A 15,406-nucleotide genomic window follows, 5' to 3' on the forward strand; every position below is an offset into this window, starting at 1 on the left:
AAACTGGCCAATACCTTGCTCCAATATAAACAGCTTTGCAACTGTGCAAAACGACTAATCACCAAAAACAAAAAATCCTACTATAATCAAACTTCAGTCCAATAACAATAAAAACCTCCAAAAATTATGGAACTCAATAAACTCACTCCTCAATCCAGGCTCCAAGAATAATCCCTGTCCTGACTCAAGTAAATCTGACCCCGAACTAGGCTCTGAATTTAAATAATTTTTTTCATAGAAACTATTACTACCCTCGCCAAGACATTTCCCAATAATAACCCAACTGCTCTACACTCTCCCCCTTCTAACTCACCTCATCTGTTTGAACTCAAACCCATCTCCACTAACTTTATAAAAAAAAAACTTTTGTCCTAACTTAAACCTTGCTCTAATGCTCCTGACAATATTCCCTCTTTCTTCCTAAAATGTGCTACTGATGGCACTGTTCTCCCAATCACCATCATTATTAACCGATCCATAAAAAAAATCATAAGTCCTCAAACTCTGGCACTCAGCTTATATTCTTCCTCTTCATAAAGGAGGCAAAAATACCAGCACCTCAAACTTTCGCCCCATTGCTTTGCTCTCACCAATCTCCAAAATCCTAGAAAAATGCATCCACCCCCAACTTATGCCTTTCCTGACCAAAAACAATCTTCACACTCCTACCCAGCATGGCTTCCGTCCAGGCCATAGCACAATAACCGCTCTATTCTCTTTCCTCGAAACTGTCAATCAAGCCCGAGATTCAGGACACTTAGTTTCTACTGTTTTACTCGATCTGTCTAAAGCCTTTGATACGGTTTCCCACAAGCATCTTCTCTGTCATCTCTCAAACCTTAATCTCTCACATAATGCTTTATCCTGGTTCTCCAGCTATCTGTCCGACAGATCACAGGCAGTCAAATGGAAGAGCTTCATCTCTTCCTTCCTACCTACCCCAACTGGTGTACCACAGGGATTACCTACCTCAACTGGCGTACCACAGGGATCCATCCTTGGGCCAATGCTTTTTAACATCTTCATCAATAACTTTCACACTGCTATTCCTGATGCTAAAATCATTCAATATGCAGACGATTCAACTGTAGTCTGCTCTGCCTCAAATCTCTCTGAATTGCTGAGTAAAACCTAAACTGCCTTCTCAACAACTGAAAACTGGATGTGCCAAAACCACCTCTCTCTCAGTGCAAATAAATCAAATATTCTACTGTTCCCTCCCACAAAGACCCTCTCCTAAACAAAACAACTTCAAAGTCTATAGTCAAACCAACTCACCTATAGACGTGGTCCCCTCTGCCAAACTACTTGGCATTACTGTAGATGGACACCTACATATTCATATCATATTCAACAAAATATTAAGAAACCCCACCAAAAGCTAGGTATGCTGTATAGGAATAATCGCTTTCTCTCCAACTCTACCAGGCAAACTCTGGCCTTGACTTATCTTCTTCCTTCCTTATAATACAAAGCCACTCTCCTAACCAACCTCCCCTCCTCTAGCACCTCTAAACTAGAAAACTGCTACAACAAAATCTCTAAATTTGACTCTAAATCTAAAAATACCACCCATCACTGCTTAACCCTACAATCCCTGAATTGGCTTGAACTCCCAAACTACCTAAACTATCTCCAACTCACTACTGCATATAGACTCACATTTCACCCAACAAAGTGCCCTGCTCTAACTAACATCCTTCCCCTTATACACCCAACACAGCTGTCAGATCTGAAAATCGAAACTTGATTACTATCCATAAACCTAAACATCCTGCTGGCCAACTTCTCCTATCTTTCTCACTAGGCAAAAAATGTAATTCCCTTCTCTCCACACTAAGAACATACCAAACTCAGAAAACTTCAAAACCCAACTATTCAAACACCTGTCCACTAAATGGAAATGTACCTGCCTTCACCCAACCTAATCAAAAGGGGTTCTCTCTCTGGTTCCCAAGCTCTATAACTCTCATAGATATCTTCCTATGAGCCTATCTAAGCTCTCAACAATTTCTATAACTTCTCTCTAAGCTCTCAACAACTCCTACGGCTACCCTCACACAGCCCAACCTTGTAAACAGCATTCTACTGTTGATGTGTGCATGTAAAGCGTATTTACATTTTCTTAAACAGTTTGTATGTAAACTGTTTCCACACCTAACACACATCTGTTTTCCTCAAATGAAACTGTATGATCCCTACCTTCAAGTTTAATAAATTTAACTATGCATGACATTGAATGCATTTATGAGTAACTATTCTACATAATATTATCTTTAATATTAACTATCAGTTGTATCTAAATTGTATAATGCATCTTGGAGCTTTTCTCCCCGGGCCTCCACTGAAAACGGGTCAATTCGGCGGCCCAGTAGACTTCCCCGGTAATCAAACTGCAAATAAATAAATTTCTTCTCCAGGTTGGCACATTTTTGTACAAGGTACAATGCAAAGCAGAATCACAGATGACTAAACTGCAGAAAAACTAAACAAGCAAGGTGTGCTTCTCTGCAACTCTGCTCTATATGTAGAATCTAACAGATATCCATATAACCACAATTACAAACACAAAACAAATAAGCTATTGAAAAGCTAAAACCTCTATCAGTAAAATGCAATACATAACATAGCTTCAATCAATTAAAATGAAGCCCGCTTTGCTAATCTTTCCTGTGCCAGTCATTTTATTCTGATGGCAAATAATGACAACATTCAGAAGTCACAATTAAAAAAAAGTAAATTGTTTATCAGTATTCTAAACCAAGCTATTGTTTTTAATGGTCACAGTAATGAATATTATCTACTTAAGGAATTACATTTTTGTGCAACTTTGAGACGGTTACTTATTTTGTCAACAAATGCATTAACAATTAAGGTAATCTTTTTTTATGAATTTAAAATAATCTTACCAATTTTGTCAACTAGTGCAGTTACAATTGACAATGGAGACCTCTGGAGAGCTTCATTTTTGGTGTGAGTATAGCAGATAAGAACTAGGAAAAAGACAACACAAAGAAAATACACATATCAACCTATTGCGAATAACAAAGCTTTAAGATTAATTTGCTGAAAAGTAACTGATGACAATCCATTTTATATAATTACAAGGTAAATTTATCTCCATCTATTCTGATAACTCATTAGAAAGACTTTTTTATATAAAAAAAAAAAAAGAGGTCCTGCCATAGAGGTCAGTTGACTATGAAAATGCAATTTACTGCACATATAATAATATAACTCTGAAAGTGTCATTGGCCATTTTCCAAAAAGAAACACTGATGCCCAAGCCAAAAGGAGGTCAACACAATTACCTTTGGGGAGTCCTTGTGCACCTTTAGAATAACCCTGATTATCAGATGAAAGTCGGATAAGAATATTCCTGATCATGGGAATGAAAGGAATCTGTCTTCCAGGCCTGTATGCAAGGAGTCCTGGAACAGAATAGTTTTTAACTGTCAGTTGTGACTAGAAATAAACATATCACCCGAGGAGATGGACAAATTCTTAGAACATCTTCAGGTGCTACTTCCATTCAATAAGGTCTATCCTGGTCCTGCTAAGCCTGTTTGCAGTACGTTTTGCTCTGATGAAACACAGATAGCCAGGAGAGACAGACTGAACTAAATCTCTAATGGCCAGGCTACCATACCTAAGCTGCAAAGTGAACAGGAAATGATTCACCCTTGTTTATGTATCACATCACTGTAGTACAAACTATGATTAATGGCAGAGGTCAGGGAATCCAAAGATGGTTCAAAGATTTGAGGTCACTTTTTAAAGCCATCATTTATTTGCTTTAATTTGTCTTACTTGTTCCAGAAGTACTAGATTTTCATCCCTTTGGCCACAGCTTCCCAAGAAAAGTCTGATGCATTTCTGGTTACAGGCTGTGTAGGTGTTGGAAGAGAAAAAGGGCGATTTGTGTTGAGAGACAAAGGATTCACCTGTCAGAATAACCTCTTTCACAAATCACAATACTGGGAAAAAACACTCGCATTTGAAATGAAAAGGAATGCTGGTGATGGGTTTAAACTGATTAGACAAACCACTGAATAATCCTCATATGAAGTATGGCCAAAGGAATAATGAGAACAGCAGAGGTCATGAAACTTGAGAATTCTGAGTTATTCTGTAGCAGATACCAAAGTCTGGTTAGAAAATATCAGAAACTGCTGCTTGTACAAAACAGCACAAAAAAATCTCCTGAAGTTAAAGGGCTTCCAGAACACCAAACCAATGTAAAAAAGCAAAAACAGCTGAAAGTCCACCACAGTTGTCTTTATTACACAACAAAGCTTTTGAGTAAAACTCTTCATCAGTATCTAAAAACACACAGTCTTTGAGTTTAAATACCTAAAAGCAGCCAATTAATTATCACATGTTCTGAGCTTATTAAAGTGCCCACAGAAAAAATATATATGGTTAGCTAAAAAGCATCTTATAAGTAAAATGTGCTTCTCATATAACATATAAGGCATAAATACATAAAACATAAAAACAATTTGAAACATGTTTAAATACAAAAACAAGTCACATGATTAATTAATCAATAAAGATAAGATTCAAGCAATATGAAGACAAACTAAATTGTCATCTTTACTGATGTTCAATTTGCCACATTATTTATCTTATAAATAATTTTTAAATGTTATTATGCCCATCTTTCAATATGGGTTTTAAGATCACAATACTATTCAGACCTGGGGGATGGTCAGCCCTAAAGTAATTTATCCATCTATACTCATTCAGTTCTGTTTTACTCACCATATCTCCACCATTTTTTGTTCCTAGATATTACTTGTAAAATTCTGAATTTAAATTTATGCTCTACACCCATGTTCTCGATGTAGTTTGCTGAAGCATTAGTTAAAACTCTCCTTTTTATATCTGACATATGGTGGCTGAATCTATCCTTAAGTCTCTTGTTAATTTTACCAATATAAAAACTTGTGCACGCTATACAGTATGCAAAGTAAATCACATTTTTTTTAAATACAAGTACCTCTTGCATTAAATTTGAAATTCTCTCCACTGATTGGGTGCCTAAAAATGCTTCTGTACTTATGTACACAATTATAACATGGAGTTATCACAGTCTTCCCATGATATTTCATAACTTCTTTTTAACTACTCATTTCTTTGAAAAGTACAGTTTTGTACCTACCATAAATGTAGATGATCGAGTGTATATACTGCTGCAGTCATCACACTTGGGTTATCCTGCCATCAGGCGGCCCCACAGTCGGCCGAATCCCAAAGTCTTGTCATCGCTTCTTCCCTGACGTCAGTGCGACAGGGGGATAAAAGAGGCAGCTGACGCCATTTTCTTCAGTTTTTCTTGCCCCAGATGTCAGGTGCCCCCAATTAGGAAGGCAATACAAATAACTATGCAAAATACCTTAGTAGATAAACAATAGTACTAGCTGTTAGCAAAAACACCATATAGGCATGCATCCATTAGACTGATGTACATGGAGTTATAACTAACACCCTGGTATGTAGAGGGGATGGTGGGAGGGTAACCTGGACTGCAGCAGTATATACACTCGAACATCTACATTTATGGTAGGTACAAAACTGTACTATGTTCATAGTGTAATACTGCTGCAGTCATCACACTTGGGTTGAATCCCAAAGCTATGGATGGGTGGCTGGTACTAAACTGGGTTAGGTGAAGCTAGGATGCCCTGCAGAACTGCCGTGGCAAAACCAGCTCTGTTTTTTGAGTATAATAGAAGGTGGTAGTGCTTGGTAAAGATGTGCACTGAACTCCAAGTAGCTGCCTCCAGAATGTCCTTGGTTGGAACCCCCTGAGAAAGGCTGCTGAGGTTGCTGTAGCCCTGGTAGAATGGGACCTAATATTAATGGGCACTGCTTTCCCATGGTGCGAGTAGCAAAAACGGATACAATGTACTATCCATTTGGAGATGGTCTGTTTTGAAATAGCCTTTCCTTGAACCTGCAGCATAGGATACAAAGAGTTGGTCAGTTTTTCTGAAGGTCTTTGTCTTATCCAAATAGTAACGTAGCTGTCTGTGAATGTCCAAAGAGTGAAGGAGTCTTTCTCCTTTATTCTGGAGGTTTGGATAAAAGGTGGGTAAATGAATGCTCCGATTCAAAGCCACACTGTATACTACCTTTGGCATAAAGGTAGGGTTAGTTCATAAAGAGACTCTGTCCTGATGGAAAATGATGAAAGGTTCCACTGCCATAAGTGCCTGTAGTTCTGAGACCCTGCATGCTGAGATGATAGCCAGCAACAGAGCTGTTTTCCATGACAAGTATTGTAGTTCTGCTGAGAAGGCTGGTTCGAAAGGAGGCAGTGTTCATTTTTCTAAAACAAAGTTGAGGTCCCAAGCTGGCGTTGGGGGTTTTTGGGGGGGTCTTATATTCTTAGCCCCTCTGAGAAAATGCCTTAGGGTGTGGGAATATGGGAGGATCCGTATTATACTGAGCTGAAATGGCTGAAGCATGGATCTTAATGGATGAGAAAGAAAGGCCTTTGTGTAGCATCTCAGTTAAGTATTGCAGTATTTGAGGAATGTTTGGTATCCAAGGATTTTGGCCTTTAGCCTGGTTCCATGCACAAAATCTTTTCCATTTGTCTGAGTAAGTTTTTCTGGTGCTGTGCCTCCTGGCCTCCAAAATGACATTCAGGACGTCCTTTGAGAGAAGTGTTGATTGATAATTCAAGGTATTCTCCATGCAGCTAAATTTAAAGTCCTGAGCTGACTGTGAAGGATCTGAGAGTTTTGCTGAGTCAACAGAAGTGGGAATTGAGGTAAGATCCATGGAGGGCTGCGAGTCAAGGTCCTTAGTAATGGGTACCAGTGCTGATGTGGCCAGTCCAGAGCAATGAGGATAATTTGAGGTCTCTCTGATCTGACTTTCACTAATACCTTGGTCAAGAGAGGTAGCGGTGGGAAGGCATAGACTGTCAATGTTGTCCAACTGAATGATAGGGCGTCCACTTTCCAGGCTAGGGAATAAGTCCTTGTGCAAAATTTCTGTAGTTGGCAATTGTTGGGGGAGGCAAATAGATCTATTTCTGGGCGTCCCCACCTTTGACTTATCATTGAAAATACTTGTGGGTGTAGTCTCCACTCGTGAGGATTTGCCAAATTTCTGCTTAATTTGTCTGCCAATGTTTTCCTTTCCTGGCAGGAATTGTGCTTGCAGTTGTACTTTGAAAGTCAATGCTGTGTTCCACAAGATCATTGCCTGTCTGCATAAAGGGTAGGAGTGTGTTCCTCCCTGTTTGTTTATGTACCACATAACTGTGGTGTTGTCTGTCCTTAGTAGTTGTCCTGGATGCAAGAGGTCCTTGAAGGCTGTCAGTGCATTTTGCACAGCTAGCATCTCCTTTTGGTTGATGTGTAGATGCATTTGTTTTGCGGACCATTTGCCCTGTATGCACTGTCCTGCCATGTGTGCTCGCCAGGTGTAGTCTGAAGAATCTGTTGTCATAGTTTGGTTTGCTGGAGGTAAGACAAAAGGAAGACCCTTGTTTATTTGACATGCTTGAGCCCACCATAGGAACTCTTTTTGAAGGCAGGGAATGAGAGGTATACTTGTTTCGAGGCTGTGCCTGTGTTGAGTCCATAGACTTTTCAGGTACCATTGTAATTTCCTCATATGCAGCTTTGCATGTGGAATTAGTTGAATGCAGGATGCCATGAACCCCAATGCCTGCAGGATTTTCCTTGCAGTGAGCTGGGTAAAAGTTGCCATCTTTTTGACTTATTGAGTCAGTTGTTTTTGTATGTCTGGCATGAGATAAGCCATCTGGGCCGTTGTATTTAACCTGACACCCAGGAATATTATGTCTTGTGAGGGTATTAGCTTTGAGTTCTTTTTGTTTACTGTGTACCCTAGGCAACTTAGCAGCTTTGTTACAAATGCCAGATGCTGTAACAGAATGGCCTTGTTGTCCGCTTGGATCAGGCAGTCATCCAGATATGGATAAATTTGTATTCCTCGTTGTCTGCAGTATGCAATTACTAATGCCAGGCATTTCGTAAATACTCTGGGCGCAGTAGATAAGCCAAAGGGCAATGCAGAGAATTGATAATGCATTGTACCTGCCAAAAATCTGAGGTATCTTCTGCAATCTTGTCTGATAGGGACATGCAGGTATGCCTCTTTGAGGTCCAACATTACCAGCCAAGACTCCTTGCCCAGCATGGGAAGAAGCTGCTGTAGTGTGAGCATTTTGAATTTGGGTACCTCCAGGTAAGTGTTCAGAATTGAGAGGTCTAAAATGGGTCTCCAGGCTTTGTCCTTTCTTGGTACTAGAAATAGTCTTGAGTAAAAACCTTGACCTTGCTCCTTTGTAGGTACCTTTTGAATTGCTTTCATATCCATGAGAGCTGAAATTTGCATTTGTGCCTCTGCCCATTCGTTTGGAGGCAGATTTGGCATGCCTCATCCGTGGTAAAGTGTGAAAATGAAATCTGTAGCATCGGGTAATAATATCCAGAAGCCATTTATCCTTTGTTATGATGCGCCAAATTTGTGGAAATAGAGCCAGTTTTCCTCCTAAAGGTGCTGCCAGGGCAATTTTGCTTGGCAGGCGAAGAGGGAAGTCATTGTGTTTGTTTCCTGAATGGTTGAGATCTTTCATCTCCACCTCTTTGACTTGTTGTGTGCCATTGTCTAGGCCTGAAAGAACCGTGTGGCTGGCCTCTGCCCCTTGGGCGTCTGTACCTACCCCTTTGGGGTCTGTCTGATGCAGGAAAGGACCAGTTTTTTGATGGCCAGTTTCTGCTGAAACGAGGAGGTTGTACCTGTAAAAAATCTTTAACTGTCTGCATAGATTTTGCCTTTTCTTCCATTTTCTTTAAAACTTCCTCTGCTTTGACACCAAATAACACATCTTTCTGCAATGGAGCATCCAATAACTTTGCTTTGACATGTTCTGGTAAGGCTTGTTCTTTTAGCCAAGCATGTCTATGTATTACAGATCCTGTGACAGCTGCTCTACATGAGGCTTCCAATGAATCAAAACCACACTGTAAGGTATGCTTTCCCACCTGTTCTGCTGCATGCAGCAAATCCTGCATCTCTTTGAAATCAGGTTGATCTGTCTGAGGGATCATTTTCTGCTTTAACTGTGTAATCAAGTACTGGTTTTATTTTAGCATGTGGAATTGGCAGTTTAAGGCCCTCATGGCCAAAGTGGCAGACGTATACACTTTCTTCCCCCATCTTTCTAATGGTCTGGAATCTCTTTCAGAAGGTAGAGGATTCGTAGCAGTAGAGGCCTTAACCCTTTTGGGACCCTGGGAAATGGTTTTGGGGTCTCAACAGGGGTTTTATATAGAAACTTATGAGAATCAGGAACTCGGTAGTATCTGGTTTAGCTGGTGCAGGAGGTAAGGAATCTGGGTTTAGACTAGATTCGGTGTAAACATCATCCAAAATGTCTAAAACTGGAGGAATTGCAAGGGGTCTATTCTGTGGGAGAAGAAGAAACTCATGGAGTCTTTTCTTAGAGTCAGAGTAATCTTGGCCTTCCCAGTGGATGTGTTCCCTCATGGTGTGTAAAGTTTCCCCAAAAGAGTAGTCTTCAGAGGGGGAGACAGAGTGAATGGACTCTTCAACATCTGAGTCTTCATAAGGAGGGAAGGAATAATCCTGGTCCTCAGAGTTAGCTGAGGAAATGGATGCCTGGTCAGAGGAAGGATAATCTTCCTCCCGTCTAGGCCTTTTGTCAGGAGGGGGTTGTGAACCCCTGATAAGGATAATTAAATCCTCAGCCATCTTAAGCATCTGTTTTTTAGGCATAGGGGCTTGTGGGGGGGGGGACTGTGGACCCGGTTTCCTAACTTTTAAGAGGGCTTTAAGTTTAGCATAAGACTTAATAGAGATAGTTGTCGGTTTGAAGACACCTTCAGAAACTGAAGGCCTGTCCAAAATCTCTGGATCACCGTCAGGGTTGGCGTCCGAGGGGTGAGATGGAACCGGCTCCTGATGCCCAGCTGATTCGGTCTGGGAGGCCATCAGAATTTCTAAATCTGCGGTAGTCAGGGGCTGCGTAGGCACCTCGCTGAAAACCGGAGAACTGGCGGCAGGCCTTGCTGAGGCCTCGGTATCTGGTCTTGGCCTTGGTTGCATGTCCCTATCCTTGCGTTTTTTAATCATTGCTGATGTCGGTTGCTCCGACAACATGCTATAATTAAATTTTCTGCCAAAATAATGTTGGGCGAAATCTGCCAGACGCTTGACTGTACGTTTGTTGAACCTAGCACAAAACCGACAACCAGAGATGTCATGGTCTGGGCCTAGGCAAGGAATACAATAAGAATGAAAATCCTTATGAGGTATTTGCTTCCCACAAGAAATGCAGTTATTACCTTTGTCTGACATCGGTCTGAGGCAAGAAAAGTTTCCCCAATGGGGTACTTAGCTTTAGAGAAGACTTCGGGCTGAAATTCAATTCGAAAATCTCAGGAGCTAGCCGACCGGCACTTGCGAACTGCTTCTGCTTCGGGCACCGCGCGGCAAGAAAGATTGAAGAAAATGGCGTCGGCTGCCTCTTTTATCCCCCTGTCACACTGACGTCAGGGAAGAAGCGACGACAACCGACGCTGGACCAAGACTTTGGGATTCGGCAGACTGCGGGACTGCCTGACAGCAGGATAACCCAAATGAGATGACTGCAGCAGTATTGCACGATGAACATCATAGTTGTTGTCTCAAGTTCTTTTCTCTTTTGTATGTGAAACTTGGCTTCTCTCCTGTAATCTTACTAATTTCCTGGTTCGAGGCCAATATTACCCAGTTTCTTCTAACTATATCTTTTATCAAACCAGTATGTTTTATTATATGTTGTAATATAGTTGATGCTTCTTTCTTTCCTGAAACTTCTACCAATAGTATTAACTTCAGCTTTTTCAGTTTGTACACTAGTAAAATACGGTTTAGCTATGTCATTTCTCAAAGTTCTTACTATATTCTTAGACCTATCAATTAACTTCAAATCATAACCTTTATCCAAGAAATGGGATGCCATTATTTCCATCTGATTAACAAATGTATCATCTTTTGTACTCAGCCTACTAGCTCGCATGAACTGGCTCTTGACAACACCCTCAAACACATGATGTGGGTGCATACTCTGACAGTGAACATACTTTGCTGCTTCTATCAGCTCCTTATATATAGCTGTACCCATTACATAATTTTCCTTAGAAATAGTTACATTCAAAAAATTAATTATATAACATCAAATCTCAAAAATTCAGTTGTTGAATGTAAGTATGCTACAAAACTATGTAACTGATTTAATGACCCTTTCCACAAAAGAAATGTGTCCTCTACAAATCATTTATAAAAAGCAATATTTTATGCCCAAATTCAGTGTTCCATTATAACTGTGGTGGACTTTCAGCTGTTTTTGCTTTTTTACATTGGTTTGGTGTTCTGGAAGCCCTTTAACTTCATGAGATCTTTTGTGCTGTTTTGTGAAGGTTTTTGTAATCTTCCTGAAGTGCACTTTGTCTTTGAAATGCAGCCTGAATGTTCTATTTCTACTACTATGATGGTGCACAGTGCCCAGTGCACCATGAGTGGAAATGTAACAGCAGACAAGAGGGATAAAATCAGCGATTTACTTAAAGTCGAGAATAATCCAGTATTCACCTTCTGTGATGTAAGTACTGAAGAGACTTGTTCTAAACTGAATGATGATGTTACCTGTAAACTGAGTAGCCTACAGGCAACTTTGAAACAACTACAGTTTAAAGCAGAACATTATAAGAGACTTCAGTGGCAAAGAATGAGCTTTAATGTGTATTTGCAAATTGGTATTGTTCCAAGAGGGCTGAGAGTAACTTTAATGCCAACATATGGCAACAAATATGAAGACCTTTTATTAAAATGGCAAGAGTTAAACTTGGGGTAAGTGCACAGTATATGCAGTTAATGAATGAGTTCTTTTTTCTAAATATGAACTGGAACTGACTGCTCTGAGATAATGACCTTAGAAAATACTGTCACTAGTTCTAATCTGTTCCCATGTATTGCTGCTGACTATGAAAAGGTCCTGAAACAAATAAAGCTCTTTGAAAGAAATTTAATTGGCACTAAAAAAAAAAACTTTTGCATGACATAAAAGACTTTAAAACTAGTAATATTTTTTCATGGCCGAAACAGCAGCCAATGGTGTTACATCGTTCAAATAATGTTAACCAATTGTACGACAAGCCTTTAAGGCATCCCCCGACTATAAGAGACATAGCTCAGGCAGAAAATGGCTGCGTGTTAAATGTAACCAACAAACTAATAGAGGTGCTTGATAAAGCACCACTCACTCCTATAGTGTCAGCGAAATATGGTGAAGCCATTTCCTGTCTGGACGACTTCCAACCTGCTTTACAGGCTGAAATAAGGGACGGAGAAGTACCTGTAGGCAGTGTTGCACCTATAGATACTGAAATAAAACACAATAACCAACTGAATGATAATTTTTTACTGAAGGGTCGCTTCTCTTTAAAACAACCAGTTGCTATCAGGGAGAAAAGCAGAGGAAGAAGCAACAGTCGCAAGAGGCTGAGGAGCTCAATGGAGGAAGAACAATGGAGACATTAGAATGTAATAAACAAGGTAGGCGGAGGGATGATTTACAAAAAGAAAAAGACTTGAATATTTTTCATGGCAATGTAGTGAATTTATCTAGCCATGAACTAAATATAAATGAACTTAAGGTATTAGCAAAAGGTTTAACCTTTGTACCATCGGAAGTAGGACATTTATCTGAAACATTAACTGAATTACGGTTGTTTACTAGAAATTTACATTTAAAGTTATTGTATAAAGATGAACAACAGTTGGAAAATGCATTAAAATGCTCTAGCACTTTTGTACCGTTGAGTACACCTAGTGTAAAAGCATTTTTGGACATGTGTGAGCAGGATATGTACCAGCTATGTTTTACCAAACAGAAAGGTAATGAGTATTACAATTTGAGTAAAGTTGAACAGGAAGCCCTTGCTTCTTTATGTAATAATCATAATATCATTATCAAGTCTGCAGACAAAGGGGGCATGATTGTAATAATGGGATGTTGAGCAATATATAGAATGGATGAATGATTTGCTATCAGACTCTGACATTTGAATTCGTGAATAATGCAACTGTGAACAATATTATTTGTAAAGTGAAAACTTTTTTGTATGAATTACTAATGGATGCCAGTATAAGCCCAGATGACTATAACTATTTATACACAGCTAGTCTGGTTATTCCATTTATTTATGGACTCCCTAAACTGCATAAGAGTATAACAAGACCTCCCATGAGACCTTTTGTCTCTGGACAACGATGGATAACAGCAGCTATTTCAAAATATGTGGATAGGAAGCGAGTCCCCTTACTGCAGTTTAGCAAAAGTTATATTAAGGATACTCAAGATTTTCTGACAGCTCTACAACAATCGAATGACATGAATATGTCTGAAAATGTTACATTGGTAACAATGGACATTAAATCACTTTTTACTGTCATTCCTAATAATGAAGGAATTGAGCTAGTAAGGCAATATATTTATGAACATGGCACATTTGATGCTAGTAAGGTAGAACTATTCTGTTCATTAATAGAATGTGTTCTAGAAAATAACATCCTTAGCTTTAATGAATGTTATCAGAGACAAGGGGTAGCAATGGGTATGCCCACTGCTAACACCTATGCAAACATTGTGCTAGCAAGGTGGGAGGAAGAACATATTTATAATGGAACCACAGCTGAATTTAGGCATAAAATTCTTGCTTTTTATAAACGATTTGTAGATGACACCTTTCTTTTGTGGAAAGGGTCATTAAATGAGTTACATAGTTTTGTAGCATACTTACATTCAACAACTGAATTTTTGAGATTTGATGTTAATAGTTCATCAAATATAATACATTTTTTGGATATAACTATATCTAAGGAAAATGATGTAATGAGTACAGCCAAGTACAAAAGATGATACATTTGTTAATCAGATGGAAATAATGGCATTAGATTTCTTGGATAACGGTTATGATTTGAAGTTAATTGATAGGTCTAAGAATATAGTAAGAACTTTGAGAAATAACATAGCTAAACTGTATTTTACTAGAGTACAAACTGAAAAAGCTGAAGTTAATACTACTGGTAGAAGTTTCAGGAAAGAAAAGTATCAACTATATTACAATATATAATAGACACACTGGTTTGATAAAATATATAGTTGGAAGAAACTGGGTAATAGACAGAGTGAGATGGGATGAAAGAACATTTCTCTCTGTTCTCCAGAAAATCCAGAGAGAGAATTTTTTAAACCAAAGCCAAAGTTTCTAAACAACTTGTGAAAGAATCTTCAAAAAGAGAGTCTAAATATGGAAAAATGTGAATGCCCTTCTGTGATGCCCACGCATTGGCCCAGTAATCAAGGTGCCTCAATCCTCACCACTATCACCAGTGAGGGGTGTGCACATTGGGGGGATAACAAGTACACACACAATAAAGTACAATCTCCCTTAAGAGCACACAGAGATCACAGTCAGTCTGGGGCTGGTTTCTCCCTTTCTCTCCAGATCCTCAATAAGACTCCCCACTGGCACATCTATAAGGTATAGATCTCAGCCTAGTGGTCAAGCCAAAACCTCCAGCACCCTCTCTGTCCAAACAGTGCTTCATGTCCCTGTCCAAGTAGCTAACACACACACACACACACACACACACACACACACACACACACACACACACACACACACACACACACACACACACACACACACACACACACACACACACACACACACACACACACACACACTCTTTGAGATATGAGTTATATACAAACATACAGACACTCCTGGAGAAGGCTAGCACAGGTTCTCCAGCTATGTCCCCTTCTCTCCAGACTATAAGGTATAAATCACTGCCACCAACCACTATTTATCAGCTACTATAAGGCCCTTCCCAAAGGGTGACCAATTTCACTGTGTAACGTTACTGTTATCCAAATAGTAAGTGTGAATGAGCAGCAAGACTACTGGAGTGGCTTGGACAGTATCACTAAATACATGCAAGTACAATAGAGCTTAAATTATTTCTACACAAAACAGCCACATTTGAAAGGTTTAAAAATATTTAATAATAAAAACACAAGACAATACTCATTATTTCAATACAATGACATTACAGAGTTCAGAAATCACAGTAAAATGTTTTAAAGCAGTACTGTAGGATAGTCTGACATAAACATAGAAAACAGCTAGACTCATCTTACAATTTCTATCTATATCTAAGAGAAATGCTAACATCTAAGATCCTACTTACAGAGCAAAGCAAGTGCCTGGTGAGTTGTCAGCTTTAGACAAAATCCAAAATGCTCAATCTTTCTCTCTGAGAAAAGAAATGCTTTTTACATCCCATT

The 15,406-nt window shown here is 39.3% G+C and overlaps 1 protein-coding gene across 1 annotated transcript in view; it reads right to left on the reverse strand.

Moving 5' to 3' along the window:
* The window catches only part of ACOT9 (acyl-CoA thioesterase 9), an 825,297-nt gene that overhangs the window by 599,491 nt on the left and 210,400 nt on the right, over positions 1 to 15,406 (reverse strand). The window contains exon 6 of the mRNA XM_044072291.1: positions 2,910 to 2,993. Within this exon, the coding sequence (XP_043928226.1) occupies positions 2,910 to 2,993 (84 nt within the window). The remainder of the gene's footprint in view (positions 1 to 2,909; positions 2,994 to 15,406) is intronic.

Source organism: Protopterus annectens, chromosome 5.part0 (genome assembly GCF_019279795.1).
Source record: "Protopterus annectens isolate FY-2018-M chromosome 5.part0, PAN1.0, whole genome shotgun sequence".
In the NCBI taxonomy this organism is placed as follows: Eukaryota; Metazoa; Chordata; order Ceratodontiformes; family Protopteridae; genus Protopterus; species Protopterus annectens.